At 40.6% G+C, this 14,357-nt stretch overlaps 1 protein-coding gene across 2 annotated transcripts in view; it reads left to right on the top strand.

The window, feature by feature from the left end:
- The window catches only part of LOC125895590 (E3 ubiquitin-protein ligase rnf213-alpha-like), a 73,671-nt gene that overhangs the window by 32,423 nt on the left and 26,891 nt on the right, over nt 1-14,357 (top strand). For both annotated transcript variants that reach the window (XM_049587541.1, XM_049587542.1), the window contains exons 19-28: nt 1,966-2,115; nt 2,525-3,147; nt 3,634-3,793; nt 3,872-4,089; nt 5,772-5,909; nt 6,174-6,329; nt 6,487-7,768; nt 8,492-8,676; nt 8,823-8,966; nt 9,462-13,064. In XM_049587541.1, the coding sequence (XP_049443498.1) occupies nt 1,966-2,115; nt 2,525-3,147; nt 3,634-3,793; nt 3,872-4,089; nt 5,772-5,909; nt 6,174-6,329; nt 6,487-7,768; nt 8,492-8,676; nt 8,823-8,966; nt 9,462-13,064 (6,659 nt within the window). The remainder of the gene's footprint in view (nt 1-1,965; nt 2,116-2,524; nt 3,148-3,633; nt 3,794-3,871; nt 4,090-5,771; nt 5,910-6,173; nt 6,330-6,486; nt 7,769-8,491; nt 8,677-8,822; nt 8,967-9,461; nt 13,065-14,357) is intronic.

Below are 14,357 nucleotides of genomic sequence, written 5' to 3'. Positions count from 1 at the left end.
TTCAGATAAAGACAAGTGCTTTGTCTGTGAATGCTGCGAGTTATAATGAAGCCGATTTGTACTTGTGTTTGAAATTGTCTCTATTAAGCCATATTTAATGTATGTTTTGAATCAACTAAACTTTACAGCACTTCACAGAAACCTCCACCTCCAACTAGTGGTTTGGAGGTGTAACTGCAGAGTGACACAGGCACACCACTGCACAAGTATAAATGCTCACAACAGCGTAGGCCACGTGCGTAGACTATGGCGTTGACTCTGCGTAGAGCTGAGGCACAAGTATAAATCCCGCATCGGTTGTTTATGAGTTGTCAGCAGCTCAACCTAATAGTGTATTTCAGTCTACACTTGTTAAAGCTTGGAGCATAAGACTGCAGCAGTTCAAAGCATATAGAGGTCAAATTAGCCCCTCCTATGTCCCGCCCCTTTCACTCTGTGCTCCAATAACGGTTGAGCAATTTTGGTACATGGCAGAACCTTTCAACTTTCCCCTGTCCTCTGGACTTAGATATGCTATGGGAAAACCAAACTTTGAAGGTGGCTAAAAGATGTGGCTGGGGAATATTCACAATCTAGTATAGTCACATTTTAAGTTAGCTAATGTTAGTGAAATGCTAGCAAACTAGCTAGCTAACGTATTGCCTCAAGAGGAGTTAGTCTAATGTCAGATCACCAGCGTCAACCAGGTTTGTTTCCTCCCTATTTCGGTAGTAATGTTAATTTGTTGACATATTTTAGGATGACTTAAATTATAGTTCATATAAGTTATGTTCATATTATCTCTGTAAGGCAATGTGCTGCCCCAAAGTAACTTTCTACAGTAAAAAGAGAGACTAGTGCTGTGTCTCAAATCACAAACTTCCCTTAGTACACTTCCATGTAGTATACTTTGTGCACTATGTACTTACTGGCGTAGTGTGCGAATTTTGACAGGGTAGTGTTGTCTCAAACCAAACACGGCCGTTGTGCACTCACTGGAAATGACGACCGCAAATTAGCTAGTTAGCAAACTAGCATTAGCATTCACGTTATTGTTTGCAGTACCAAATCATTACAGACTAAATTAACCCAATAAACATACTGCTGGCTTATTCCCGACAACAGTATAGTGGTGCTTTGTGCAAAAAACATGAAGTTGTACAATGCAGTGACATTCACGGTTGCACAGTCCTCGGCCGCCATTACCAGTTTTAAAAGTGGCCCAGTGGCAACCATTGAGGGTGAGAAGTGTCCATAGTTCCACACTTAACTTCTTGACTGTTTTGAGTGCACCATCCGGGTACTCATAGTGCACTGCATATTTCCATACTTCTCAGTGTGAACGCACTTATGCACTCAAAATATTAAGTGGAAGTACAGAAGTACGCGATTTGAGATACAGCATAGGTCAGCACCATGGTCTGTAGTCAGTAAGTGCATATATAGTATTTTTACTGATCCTCAGGAGGGGTAAAGGGGACACATTCCCAGCAGTGCAGGAGCGATGGTAACTAACAGTCTTGTCATACTAGTTCTCTACACAGCTTTCTGAAGCTACATTGCGTGATCCAGCATCATCATGTTTTCTTTTAGATAAGGTTGTCTGACCTAGCAACAGTAATTAAGGGGTTGGTACTTAGGACTGGTCAATTATTCAATATTTTACTAAAAATAAAAAAAAAGATCAGAGAAAAATCAGAAAAATGAATGGGCCATTGTGTCACAGAAGTTTGTTTTCTACTGTTTCCTACCTCATCATCATCTCAGAAATCCTCAGATTTATCTTGTGATCTTTGGTGGGAGGGGGGAACCACTGCTTAAAGCATGCCTATCTTCATATTCTTTTTGTATGCTGTGTGTTTGTACATACATCAGTATGGGGATATTTAACAGGTCCAGTGGTTGTTACTCTTTGTTGAGGCTCACAGTTGTAAGTCTACTGTTGTGCTACTGTTAATCTGTAATTTCCTCTGTAATTTCCTTTAGATGGCCTCTGTGATGATGGTCGATGTAGAGATGACAGTATGAGAGAATTACTGAAACTAAGAAAAGATGAAGCAGAAGCTGTCCATCGTGAGAAGGAGTTGGTCAAGGGTCTTCTTCAAATCTGTCAGGAGCTTCCACAACATGTCAAAGGTAGGCAGTCCTGGCACACTGAGACAAAAAATGTTTAAAATTCAAGCTTATTTTAGAACCATGATTCTGTTACTGCTTTGCCTATTTCTCGCCTCAAATGTCTTCAGAAACATGTTTTAGCTTACTGTTCAACTGTAATAGGAGATCATTTGTTACCAGCTGGCTGCCAGTGGGTCAAACAGACCTTGCATTATGTCCCCTACCAGTGGGAGCATTTAATGCTGTGGTGCAACACAGTGCATTTAGGTAGTTTTTCTACTTACTGAGCAAAAGCAATTGCCAAAGCCTTTTTCCTCTCTTTTCTTTGATCATGTAGCACCAATTTCAGAAAGTGATTGTGTCTTGTTACTGCATAGACAGCCTAGTTTTATGAAAACACCATCTTTAATAATATATTTTTAATCCACAGTTGACTTCAATGGGTTGGACAAAAAACTGAATCAGGACATTGAGATGATGAATCTGAGTGAATTCATGAAGGTTCACACTCTTTATGGACAGACCTCTCCGACAGCTGGGCAGGTCACTTATTTCAACCTTTGTGATAAGACCCGTCAGATGGCTTCAGAACTCCATGCCATTAAAGAAAGCTCAATCTTCAAAATGTGCTGGATGAATCAAGTGGAAGAGTTGTCAAGAAGCGAACCTGATAGAGATACAGATGACACTGAACATCATGTCAATGAAGAAATCTACACTCTCGACCTGGTCTACAGTCGAATATTCCAAAACTGCTACAGCAAGTACAAAGAGCTTTATGATGGTCTGAAGAGTGGGGAACTGTTACTGGAGGAAATAGACAACCTCTTTGAGGACTATAAGGGAAAGTACAAAGACTTGCAGACAGATTTGTACATCATGTGCAGAACAAATCCATCTGACAACAGAAGATGGATCACAAGGAGGATTCAGCAGATTCAACAGTACCATGATCTTCATCTTGCAATGGAATCTGCCAAAATCATTGTGGATATCAGGAACACAATATGTCCAGATGGAGACTTTAAAGCATTGGAGAAATTGCTGCAAATGGTACGTTTCCTAACAATTTGCTGCTCCTCCTAAAGTTCGGAAGACCAGATCTCTCCTTTAAAAAGGTGTTTTACAGAAACGCCTTTAAGACATTAGCAGCAGACCTACTGACATGGCATCATTCATAAGGAAGGAATACTCTTGGTGGATATAGAAGAAGATGTAGTTGTATTCAGCTGTAAAATATGTATTTTCTACATGCACGATTGTAGACATACTGAAGTACATTGGGGTCAATTAGTAATTAGCTATTCCACTGTACACATTCATGGTTGTGTAGATTGAAATGTGAAATGAAGATTGAAATAATATGCTTTGATGAGTACATCACTCACTGTCCTATATCATTAAGATTAGAGTTTCACAAGATTGAACTTCGTGTAGTCATAAACTGTTGTGTCAGTTGGGCTGTTATAGTGCCATCTAAACTGGAATCATGAATCATAAACCCAGCAACTTCATACTGTACATTCTTTTTTTTTTCAGAATCAAGCTAACTTCAAGAAAAACAACCTGAATTACATAGATGATACCTTCATAAAGGCCAAAACGATTCTAATGGATATTACGAAGGATCGCAGGGAATGTCTTCAGAAGCTCAGTCAGAGCAGAAAGTTTGTCCTATGGGTTAAAGAAGAACTTAAAGGTACAGTAGATACCATTATTTGTTATCAAGTGTTAAACACAACGATTTGTGTCAGCTTAAGGAAATTTGTAATTGCAGATATCAGTGAGCTGAAAGTTTTTGTTGACCTGGCAACCATCTCTGCTGGAGAAAATGACCTGGATGTGGATCGAGTGGCCTGTTTTCATGACGCTGTTCTCGGTTACTCTTCCATGTTGTATGGACTGAAGCAGGACTCTGACTTTGAGGCCTTCAAAGAGGCATTGTCAAAATTGTGGAAGGCATTTGAAAATGACAAAGAGATACCAACGAAGCTGGTGAGATTCCACCCTTTATGTTACCACCATTACTGCCACTATAACTAAATAAGAACCACTAAATTTTAACATGCTGTCAAAAATGACCAGTTTAGACCAAAGATTCATGAGATGATGTGTTAAAACGTCCAACTACTTGCAATGCGCCGGTTTACAATGTTCTGAAACCTGCCAGTTTACACCAATGCAACTAAACGAGATGGTGTATTGTCTCCATCACAACGACTCTTTGTACTTCCAACCTACCTTACTAGCTTTTCAGGCTTTTTTTTTTTCCTTTAAATGGCACAGACATAAAAAAAAAAGAGGTTAGAGATTTTGGAGCCATCCATGGATGCTTCAATGGAATACCAAGGGGATTTATGCAAATTTATGCCATGAATTTGGGACAGAAGATGTCCCGTCTTTTGGCAATTTCTCACATCTATTCCTTGACCAGTTTCATTGGTTAGAGGAGTAAGTGGCATCTCTAATCAGCAGAGAAATTCCTATCTAGAGAGCGTTTCAGCGGGGAACAGCTGATAATAACTCTGCAGTTCTTGACAACAGGTGAGCTAGAGCCCATAGATACAGGGGACAGATGAAACAGGATGTGCCTTAAGTTGCAGAGCGTCTATCAACCGACTTGAGCTGAGCTGAGTGGGGCCAGATTACAGTGCTGCAGCTTTTCCCTGTAAAGTTTTTAAACAGTCTTGTTGCGAGTCTTCGGTCAGAACTGGGTCTTTGCTGTCATATTGTCTAAACCAAAGTATTTGAAAGTGAAAAATAAAGTTTGATTAATCAGCTATATCCAATATCTGAACATGCACTATACTATAAAGAGAACTATAAAGAGTTTGGTAGGTCAAGGTTAAAACAGGAAGTATTCATTCATTCATTCATCTTCGAACCGCTTCATCCTCTTGAGGGTCGCGGGGGGGCTGGAGCCTATCCCAGCTGACATCGGGCGAGAGGCAGGGTACACCCTGGACAGGTCGCCAGACTATCGTAGGGCTGACACATAGAGACAGACAACCATTCACGCTCACATTCACACCTATGGACAATTTAGAGTTACCAATTAACCTAGTCCCCAGTCTGCATGTCTTTGGACTGTGGGAGGAAGCCGGAGTGCCCGGAGAGAACCCACGCTGACACAGGGAGAACATGCAAACTCCGCACAGGGATTGAGAGAAATTCGGGGATTGAACCGGCAACCCTCTTGCTGTGAGGCGAGAGTGCTAACCACCACACCACCGTGCCGCCCAAAACAGGAAGTAGCTCTCCAAAAAAGTAAATGATAAGGTTACACCCGAAAACCACTAGCATCAGTGTGGTGAATGCTTCAGAGGTCTTGTTAAGTAGTTTCTAGATTTTAGTTTCTAGTTTCTAGTGTGTCTTCTTTCACAAATATCAGCAATTAGGTTGGCCAGTAAAATTTTATCTTAATGAATAGGAATTACAGTCAAATGAAATATGAAATAACAATAATTAGTGCACATTCAACATTTAATACAAATTTTTTGGGAAAAGCAGTATTCTCTAACGCGATCTATCTACCTAGTTTGCTATGTATGCTGAGTCTTATTTATCCGGTTTCATACATTTCTATAAATGCTATTCATAGAGCACAAAAAATTTGATCATTTTTAGTTTACTTTGTAATTACATTCAGATTCTTTTTTGTTTGGTGTCTGTTTCAGTGTGATACAGCACGTCATCTGGAATGGTTAAAGACTGTTAAGGAAAGCCACGGATCTGTTGAATTTTCATCCCTGTCGCTGGCTACATCCATCAATGAGAGAGGAATATACACCATCAAGGGCCAAAACCAGAAAAAGGTACACTAAATTGACTATGTGAAATAATGCTTTAATTTGAAAGAAACACACACACACACACACACACACACACACACACACACACAAAAAAAACAAAACACACCAAAAAACATAACAATATATTGTACAGAAACCTAACAATTTTTAACAGTAATAATGTAAATATGAATCAACAAAATTAAAATATATTTTATTGTCTTGTGTATGTTATGTGAAACATGTAAGCTAATGTAGTCCATGTCATATTGATTTCTCCCTCTACAGCTTGCTTTAGAGACTTCCCTGATGCTGCAAATTCAGGACGGACATGAGAAAAACATGACATACACCTATGAGGACCTGAAAGAGTTGCAAAATAAGCTTATGCTCATGTCTGGAAGAGGGGAACAAAAACAGAGTGAAGTAGAAGATTTTGCTGAGGTGTATATTAATTGTATATCTTCGTGATAAGAGATTTATAGTTCTCTTATAAAAAACAGTATAGTTTAAGCCTGCTTTCCTGTAAATTCATGTTTAAAAGAATGATCTACGTTTTGTACATTGCCTGTAGTCTCATTTTTTCTCTCTTCTTATTTAGGTGTTTGACAATGTCCAAAGACTTGCCAAAGTATTTGTAGACCTCTATGCTGCAGGAAACCCACTATTCAGGTGTTGGGAAGCAAAGATTTATTGCAAACCTCAGAGTGACCCATGTATCATTATGGACATCAACTTTTGCAAGATCCAGCAGTGCATCCAGATATGCGGAAGCCTAGTTGAACAACTTACAGCACTGTCCGAGAAGATGGAGTTGTTTCTTGATGACTGGCGAAACTTCATGGACAAACAGAGGTCTGATCACTATTACCTTAACTACTTCACAGCAGAACAAATATTCTACCTGTGCACTGTTGTGACACCGACAAATGTGAATGCAGATATAGAGGACAAAGCTTTAATGATGCTCACTTTCATCAAACCAAACTGCACAACATCAGATGTCTGGAGCGCATGGAGAAGGTTTCACAACCAATTTGATCCTGGAAAAAGGATAAATGGAGATATTGACTTTCGAAGTCACTTTCTTCACCAGGAAGACAGCAACATGTCTTCAGCCAATGAGAGTCATTTTACAGTCGATGATCCAGCACACAAAGCAGACGAGACTGTTGGTCTGAAAGAACTGGAAGAGTTGTGGAATGGCTACATCAAGAATGAGGGAATATTTTTCCATGACCTTTTGGATGTTAGGAGTTTAGGGGATCTGTTGAAAATGATGACTGTCACAGAAAACGAAACTGAAAATGAATGGGAAGAACCAGTGCTCTCAGAGTCAAAAGATGATTCTCTTAGAAGAAGTCTCCCAAAAGGCCTTAACCCAAACCAACCTAATGTCATAATCTGTCCACAAGATGAGGTCCTGACTTCAAGTATCTGCTTGTACATGACCAGTGACTATCAGCCACTGCCAAGTTATGATGAGGTCCTCTTGTGTAGCCCTGCAACATCCTACGAGCAGGTAGAGCTTTTCCTGAGGAGATGCCTGACACCAGGTGACATCGGCCAGAAGATTTACACAATGCTTTGGGCAGACCAACTAACCTATGACGTTAGCTGTGCAATGGAAAAGTGTTTTCAAAAACTGCGGTCACTGTTTAAACATCATTACAGGCTAGTAATCTTTTGCAGTTCTGACAGGGAGCACACTTACATTCCTACTGCATTCAGTCAGTTCAAAAGAGACTTTGTGCCACAAGAGTCATTGAAAAGGATTCAGAGGTACTTGTCCAGGCATTACACCGTCCCCTCAGATCACAAGAATGCTGTGTTCAAAGGTGGCCATTCTGTTGGCATTGTTGCTTCCCAACGTGCAGGAGTAGGTGGGTATTACCTGTACAGTAGGTCTCTCTCCTCATATCACTAATTTACTCTCTGTGTCAGGAATATGTAAGGTAGTTATGCAGATAGCCCATCAACAAAACCAACTACAGAAATAACAGCAATTTCTATAGCTATGCATTAGATGGTAAATATTGATAATTTGAACTTGAGAGAGATCACTTGCTTATATATCTTGAAGTGACATCCAAATCTTGAAATCCATATGCAGATTCATGTGTTTTATTCCATAAGTCTTAATCTGTGCATTTGGCAAAGTTGTCTGCTGGATATCCAGACAATTTGCAGTTTTTTTGTCACATATTTGGTAATGTGAGACATGGGAATACTTTTTGGTGTGCCCTTTGAAAACGGGCTTCGAGTTGTATGGGAAATGTCACTGCATTTTGTTCAACTAGTTGTTGTATTGAATAATGCTTGTCTCTAGGTAAATATCAGCATTCTCAGGTTTGGATTATGTGATTTTGAAAATGACCTTATAAGTCTATAAGATCATTGGACTGAAATCAGTTATACATTTTTAATTATAGAAAACAGATTGCAGAATCAAACTGATCTTGTTTTGTGATTTATGGGAATTAAATTTTTGCTTCCTAGAGACAGAGATCTGTAGCATATTCTACTCAGTTATTAATGAGTGATTATTGTTGTTGATGCCATGATTTCAGTCAACCAAATGATTTCTGGTTATTCTACCATTTTAGGCAAGTCATTGTATGTCCAAAGATTGTATGAAAAGCTGGAGGGAAGTGTTGAACAAGGAACTGCATTTAAGAAGTGCATCCGACTAACCGAACATGAGATTGATGACCACAAGGTTCTTCAGTCTTTGTATGACACACCAAAGCAAAAAGACCTCAAGGTGTTTCACTTTGATGTCACATCCTCGGTAAGCAATATTTACATCACCATGATAATAAAAGTTATTTGAGTTTTTGAACAATGTGGTTCTCAGAGAATATTAGAGATGTTCAAAATTTGCTTTATCCAATACTATTAAGACTTTTTTCTATTTATACAATTTTTAATACCCAGGTGCAAAAAGGCTTGAATGAATTCCTATTCAAGCTTTTCTTTTTGCGGTACCTGATGGATTCAGATGGACAGATGTGGCGCTGCAGCCACAAACACTTGTACATCGTCGAGTTACTAGAATCCACAAATACTCAGCCCAGATCTGTAAGTTGAGATTTACTGTTTGTGTTTTGTCATACCACACATTTGTATTGATTTCCTTTTATTATTGATATCATTGTTGTATCCTTGTCCATCCACCCCTCCTTGAAATGTTTTGATAAAAGACCCTCAAATAACTTAATGTGATTTGTGGTTCTACACAATGAGATACTAGGGGAGTCATGATTCACCAAATTCACCATTTGTTTCGATTTTAGATTCACAATTCGATTCAAATTTTGATTTTGATGTCTCCAATCCTGCTTTTGATTTTAGCGATTGAGATGGAAATGAAATGGTGATACCCCAAGTGCAACCACATCTAGCATATTGTGTTAATTGCTATCGGGACAGGGATAATTAATGGTGATTGCAATTAGTAGATAGAAAGAGATTTAGATATAACTATTTAGTGAATTAAAATTTCTTAAGATTTTAGAATAAGAGGATAGGCTGAATTGATTATAAACTTTAATATATTTATTTCTATATTTTTAGGGACAAAAGGAAAACTTTGCCTTCTCAGATGTTTTTCCAAAGGTACTTTGTCGTGCACCAAAGGATGTTATGACTTTGGAAATGAGGAAAGAGGAAAACCCTGACTTGGAGAGTGATGACCCTCTCATGGATGACGAATGTTTCAGGAGTGAAGCTTATCAAAGACCATACCAGTACCTCACGCGTTTTTACAACAATACCAATCTTGACAACTTCACTTACCAGGGCATTGAAGGGACTCATGCAAAGTGTCTTCAGATATTCTTATTCTACTGTGGCGTTCTCGATCCATCTTGGGCAGAGTTACGTAACTTTGTCTGGTTCCTTAATCTTCAGTTGCAAGACTGTGAAAATTCAGTCTTCTGCAAATTTGAGTTGGTTGGAGACACTCTTCAAGGGTTCAAAAACTTTGTTGTTAAGTTCATGATCCTGATGTCCAAAGACTTTGCAACCCCCTCACTAAACATCACTGACCAGAGCCCAGGGAGACAACAAGCTGACATCAGTGGGCTTAATGAAAGAGACTTGGCCCCATTTCTCATCAGAAAAAGGTGGGAATCCAAGCCACATCCATACATCTTTTTTAATGATGACCGAATATCCATGACTTTCATTGGGTTTCACCTGAAGCCCAATAACCAGAGAGGGGTTGATGCCATAGATCCCTTGACAGGAGAGGTGATAGAGAGTAATATCATGACTCAGGAGCTGTACACCGGCTTAAGACATCAGAGAGTCCCTTTTAATAGGAACTTTGATCAGCTTCCTCGAGCTGACAAGATTGAGCATCTGTGCAGTGTGCTTGGCATCAAGTGGCCAACAGATCCTGATGAAACATATGAGCTGACCACCGATAATATTCTCAAAATGATGGCAATCCATATGAGATTTAGGTGCGGCATCCCAGTCATCATAATGGGTGAAACAGGATGTGGTAAGACGAGGCTCATCAAGTTTATGTGTGAGTTGAGAAGGTGTGGAGCACCCACAGAAAACATGAAACTGGTCAAGGTCCATGGAGGAACAACATCAGCAATGATATATGAGAAAGTGAGGGAAGCTGAACATCTTGCAAGGACCAATAAAGAGAATCATGAATTTTACTCTGTTCTTTTCTTTGATGAGGCAAACACCACAGAAGCCATCAGCAGCATCAAGGAGATACTTTGTGATAACTCTGTGCAGGGACAACAACTTGGCTCTCAAACAGGACTACAGATTCTTGCTGCATGCAACCCCTACCGAAAGCATACAGACAAGATGATTGAAAGGTTGGAGACATCTGGATTGGGCTACCGGGTCAGGGCTGAGGAGACTGAAGAAAGGCTTGGCTCCATCCCTCTCCGCCAGCTTGTGTATCGTGTACATGCGTTACCCCCCAGCATGATTCCTCTTGTTTGGGACTTTGGGCAGCTCAGTGACTCAGCAGAGAAAATGTACATCAAACAAATCGTGCAAAGAGAGGCAAATGCCAACTCGATTGCAAGTAGTTATATTCCAACTATAACTCAAGTGCTGTCGTCATCACAAAAGTTCATGAGGGAGAGGAAAGATGAATGCAGCTTTGTCAGTTTGAGGGATGTTGAGCGTTGCATGCATGTGTTTGTGTGGTTTCACAAAAATCACTCCATGTTTGCTGCGCAGCTGACAGTATTCCTTCAAGATGCATCTCAGAAAAAAAACACTAAGATGTCATCGTTTTCACCTGCTCATGACAGAGTAATTTGGTCACTCTTGATGGCCACTGGAGTGTGCTATCAGTCCTGCTTGGAGGACAAAACGCCATATCAGAAAACCATCAGCCCGTTGCTTCCTCGTGAATACAACACAAAGAGAGTACAGCAGGAAATCAATCTCATGCAGGACCTCCTACTCAACGGTGTACCCATGGGGAAGACAATAGCCAGAAATGAGGCTTTGAAAGAAAACTTCTTCATGATGGTGATTTGTGTTGAGCTAAGAATTCCCCTGTTTATCGTTGGGAAACCAGGGAGCTCCAAATCACTGTCCAAAACCCTAATTGCAGATGCAATGCAGGGCCCTTCCTCTCATTCTGAGCTCTACAAGAGGCTGAAGCAGATACATCTGGTGTCTTTCCAGTGCAGCCCTCATTCAACTCCTGAAGGAATCATTAACACATTCAAACAGTGTGCCCGCTTTCAGGAAAGCAAAAACTTGGATGAATATATTTCAGTAGTTGTTCTTGATGAGATTGGATTGGCTGAAGATTCCCCTAAAATGCCACTGAAAACACTGCACCCACTACTGGAAGAGGGCTGTGTCGATGATGAGCCAGAAGCTCATAAAAGGGTTGGGTTCATTGGAATTTCCAACTGGGCACTGGACCCTGCCAAGATGAATCGTGGAATATTTGTGTCCCGTGGAGATCCAAATGAGAAAGAGCTCATCAAAAGTGCTAAAGGGATATGCTCGTCTGAAGAAATGGTTCGTAAAAAGATCGAACACCTCTTTGAGCCTTTTGCAAAGGCGTATATGAGAGTATGCAAAGAAGGCAGGGGCTTTTTTGGTCTGCGGGATTTCTACAGTCTGATCAAGATGATATTTTCAATTACCAAATCAGGTAATAAGAGACCCTCCGCAGAGCAAATCACTGGAGCAGTCCTGAGAAACTTCAGTGGAAAAGATGATGTGAATGTGATGGGCATATTCAGCGAGGAACTCAGAGATGACTTTGCCAATGCCAGCCTCACCACCATTGATTTGGTCAAGAAAAGTATCTCTCCAACTTGCCAAGGAGACGAAAGTCGTTACCTGTTGATCCTCACAAAGAACTACGCAGCTCTTCAGATTCTCCAACAGATATTCTTACATCACAACATCCATCCAGAAATCATCTTTGGGTCTAGTTTCCCAAAGGATCAGGAGTACACGCAGATTTGTAGGAACATCAATCGCGTCAAGGTTTGCATGGAGACTGGACAAACAGTTGTGCTTCTGAACCTTCAGAATCTGTATGAAAGTCTGTATGATGCTCTCAACCAATACTATGTGACCTTGGGGGGTCAAAAGTATGTTGATCTTGGATTAGGAACACATCGTGTGAAATGCAGAGTTCACAAAAACTTCAGGCTCATCGTCATTGAAGAGAAAGAGGTGGTCTATGAGCAATTTCCAATCCCACTGATCAACAGGTTGGAGAAACACTACCTTGACATCAACACTGTTCTCAGAGATGACCAGAAGGACATTGCCAGACAACTTCAGGAATGGGTCGACAATTTTGTCTCCCTAAGTAGTCAACACTCCATGCAAAAGCAATATGTTCCAAGTGATGTCTTCATTGGCTACCACTCAGACACTTGTTCCTCTGTGGTCCTGCAAGTAACAGAGAATGAAAGTGCTGAAACAGAGAATAAAAGTGCTGAAACAGACGCTCAGACCATGCTGCACAAAGCCAAAGACATTCTGCTCAACTGTGCCACTCCTGACTCGGTTGTTCGTTTGGACAAATCCAGGCTGCCTGATGAGGAAAGAGTACATTTAATGGAAAAATACGTCCAAGATGAGATGCACAGTTCACTGGGGGACTACATTGTCTATCACACAAGGCAACTGGAACAGTCCCACGTCTTCTTCACTGAGGTAATTTTTTTACTGTTCCATTAAATGTTACAGGAAACAGTCCACCCACAACACTGTGACATTGTTAATTAACGTAAGACAAATTATATATATATAAATTATTACAATATGTACACTAATCAACCAAAACATTAAAACCACTGACTGGTGAAGTGAATGCCATTCATCATCTTGTTCCAATGCAACGTTCTGCTGCAATACCTTAGGTCCTGCCATTCCAGTGGATGCCACTTGATGCAGTCTACCCACCTTAACACCTTACAGACCAAGTAGCCCCCTCTTGGCAACGGCACTCACCGATGGCAGTGCCCCTCCCTCAGCAGGACAATGCATCCTGCTTGACCATAAAAACTGCTCAGGAGTGGTCCGAGGAACATGATAAAGAGCTCAAGGCATAGACCTGTCCTCCAAATTCACCAGATCCCGTTCTTAAAAAGCATTTGTGGGACATACCTGGTACCCCAGAGGTACCACCGATCCTTAGCTTCCTTGAATCAAACATGGCTCTAACCTGTCAAGGCGTTAGCACAGTACCTCTGGGGGTGTCCTGTGGTGTCTAACTCCATGGCATTAGCAGAAAGTCCTTTGAGTTTTGGCATACAAGCCTTCGTCAGGGAGTCAGGGAGTCGTTTTTTGACTCCCTGACGAAGGCTTGTATGCAGAATCTTAAACCTTTAAAAACTCTGACATGTTTCGGCATACAAGCCTTCGTCAGGGAGTCAGGGAGTCGTTTTTTTGACTCCCTGATGAAGGCTTGTATGCCGAAACGCGTCAGAGTTTTTAAAGGTTTAAGATGACCAAGCCATAACAATAAAGGCTGTTTAATTTTTTGAAAGAGAGTGCCTTGGAGTTTCCTGAGTTTTGCTATATATAATCATCCCATCCAAAGAGCACCTCCAGCAAACAATTTGAGTCCTGGAAGCGCTCCTCTAAAGACATTTTGAGAAGCTTGATCAGATTGGAATCTTGGGAAGTTAGAGGCCAGGTCATCACTTTGAGCACTTTGTCACATTCCTCTTGAGCAGTTTTTATGGTGTGGCATGGTGCATTGTCCTGCTGGGGGGGCATTGTAACAAAACGATCAATGACAGCATTGATCATTTCACCTTACCAGCCAGTTGTTTTAATGTTCTGGCTGATCGGTGTTTATGAGAAATAATATCAAACTGATGACACAAAACAATGTACTGTAGTAGTTTATACAGTACAGGCCAAAAGTTTGGACACACCTTCTCATTCAATGCGTTTTCTTTATTTTCATGACTATTTACATTGTAGATTCTCACTGAAGGC

The sequence above is a fragment of the Epinephelus fuscoguttatus genome, linkage group LG10 (genome assembly GCF_011397635.1).
Source record: "Epinephelus fuscoguttatus linkage group LG10, E.fuscoguttatus.final_Chr_v1".
NCBI classification, from domain to species: domain Eukaryota; kingdom Metazoa; phylum Chordata; class Actinopteri; order Perciformes; family Serranidae; genus Epinephelus; species Epinephelus fuscoguttatus.
Note: the sequence above shows the minus strand (reverse complement) of the source record. Positions and strands in the feature narration are given on the sequence as shown.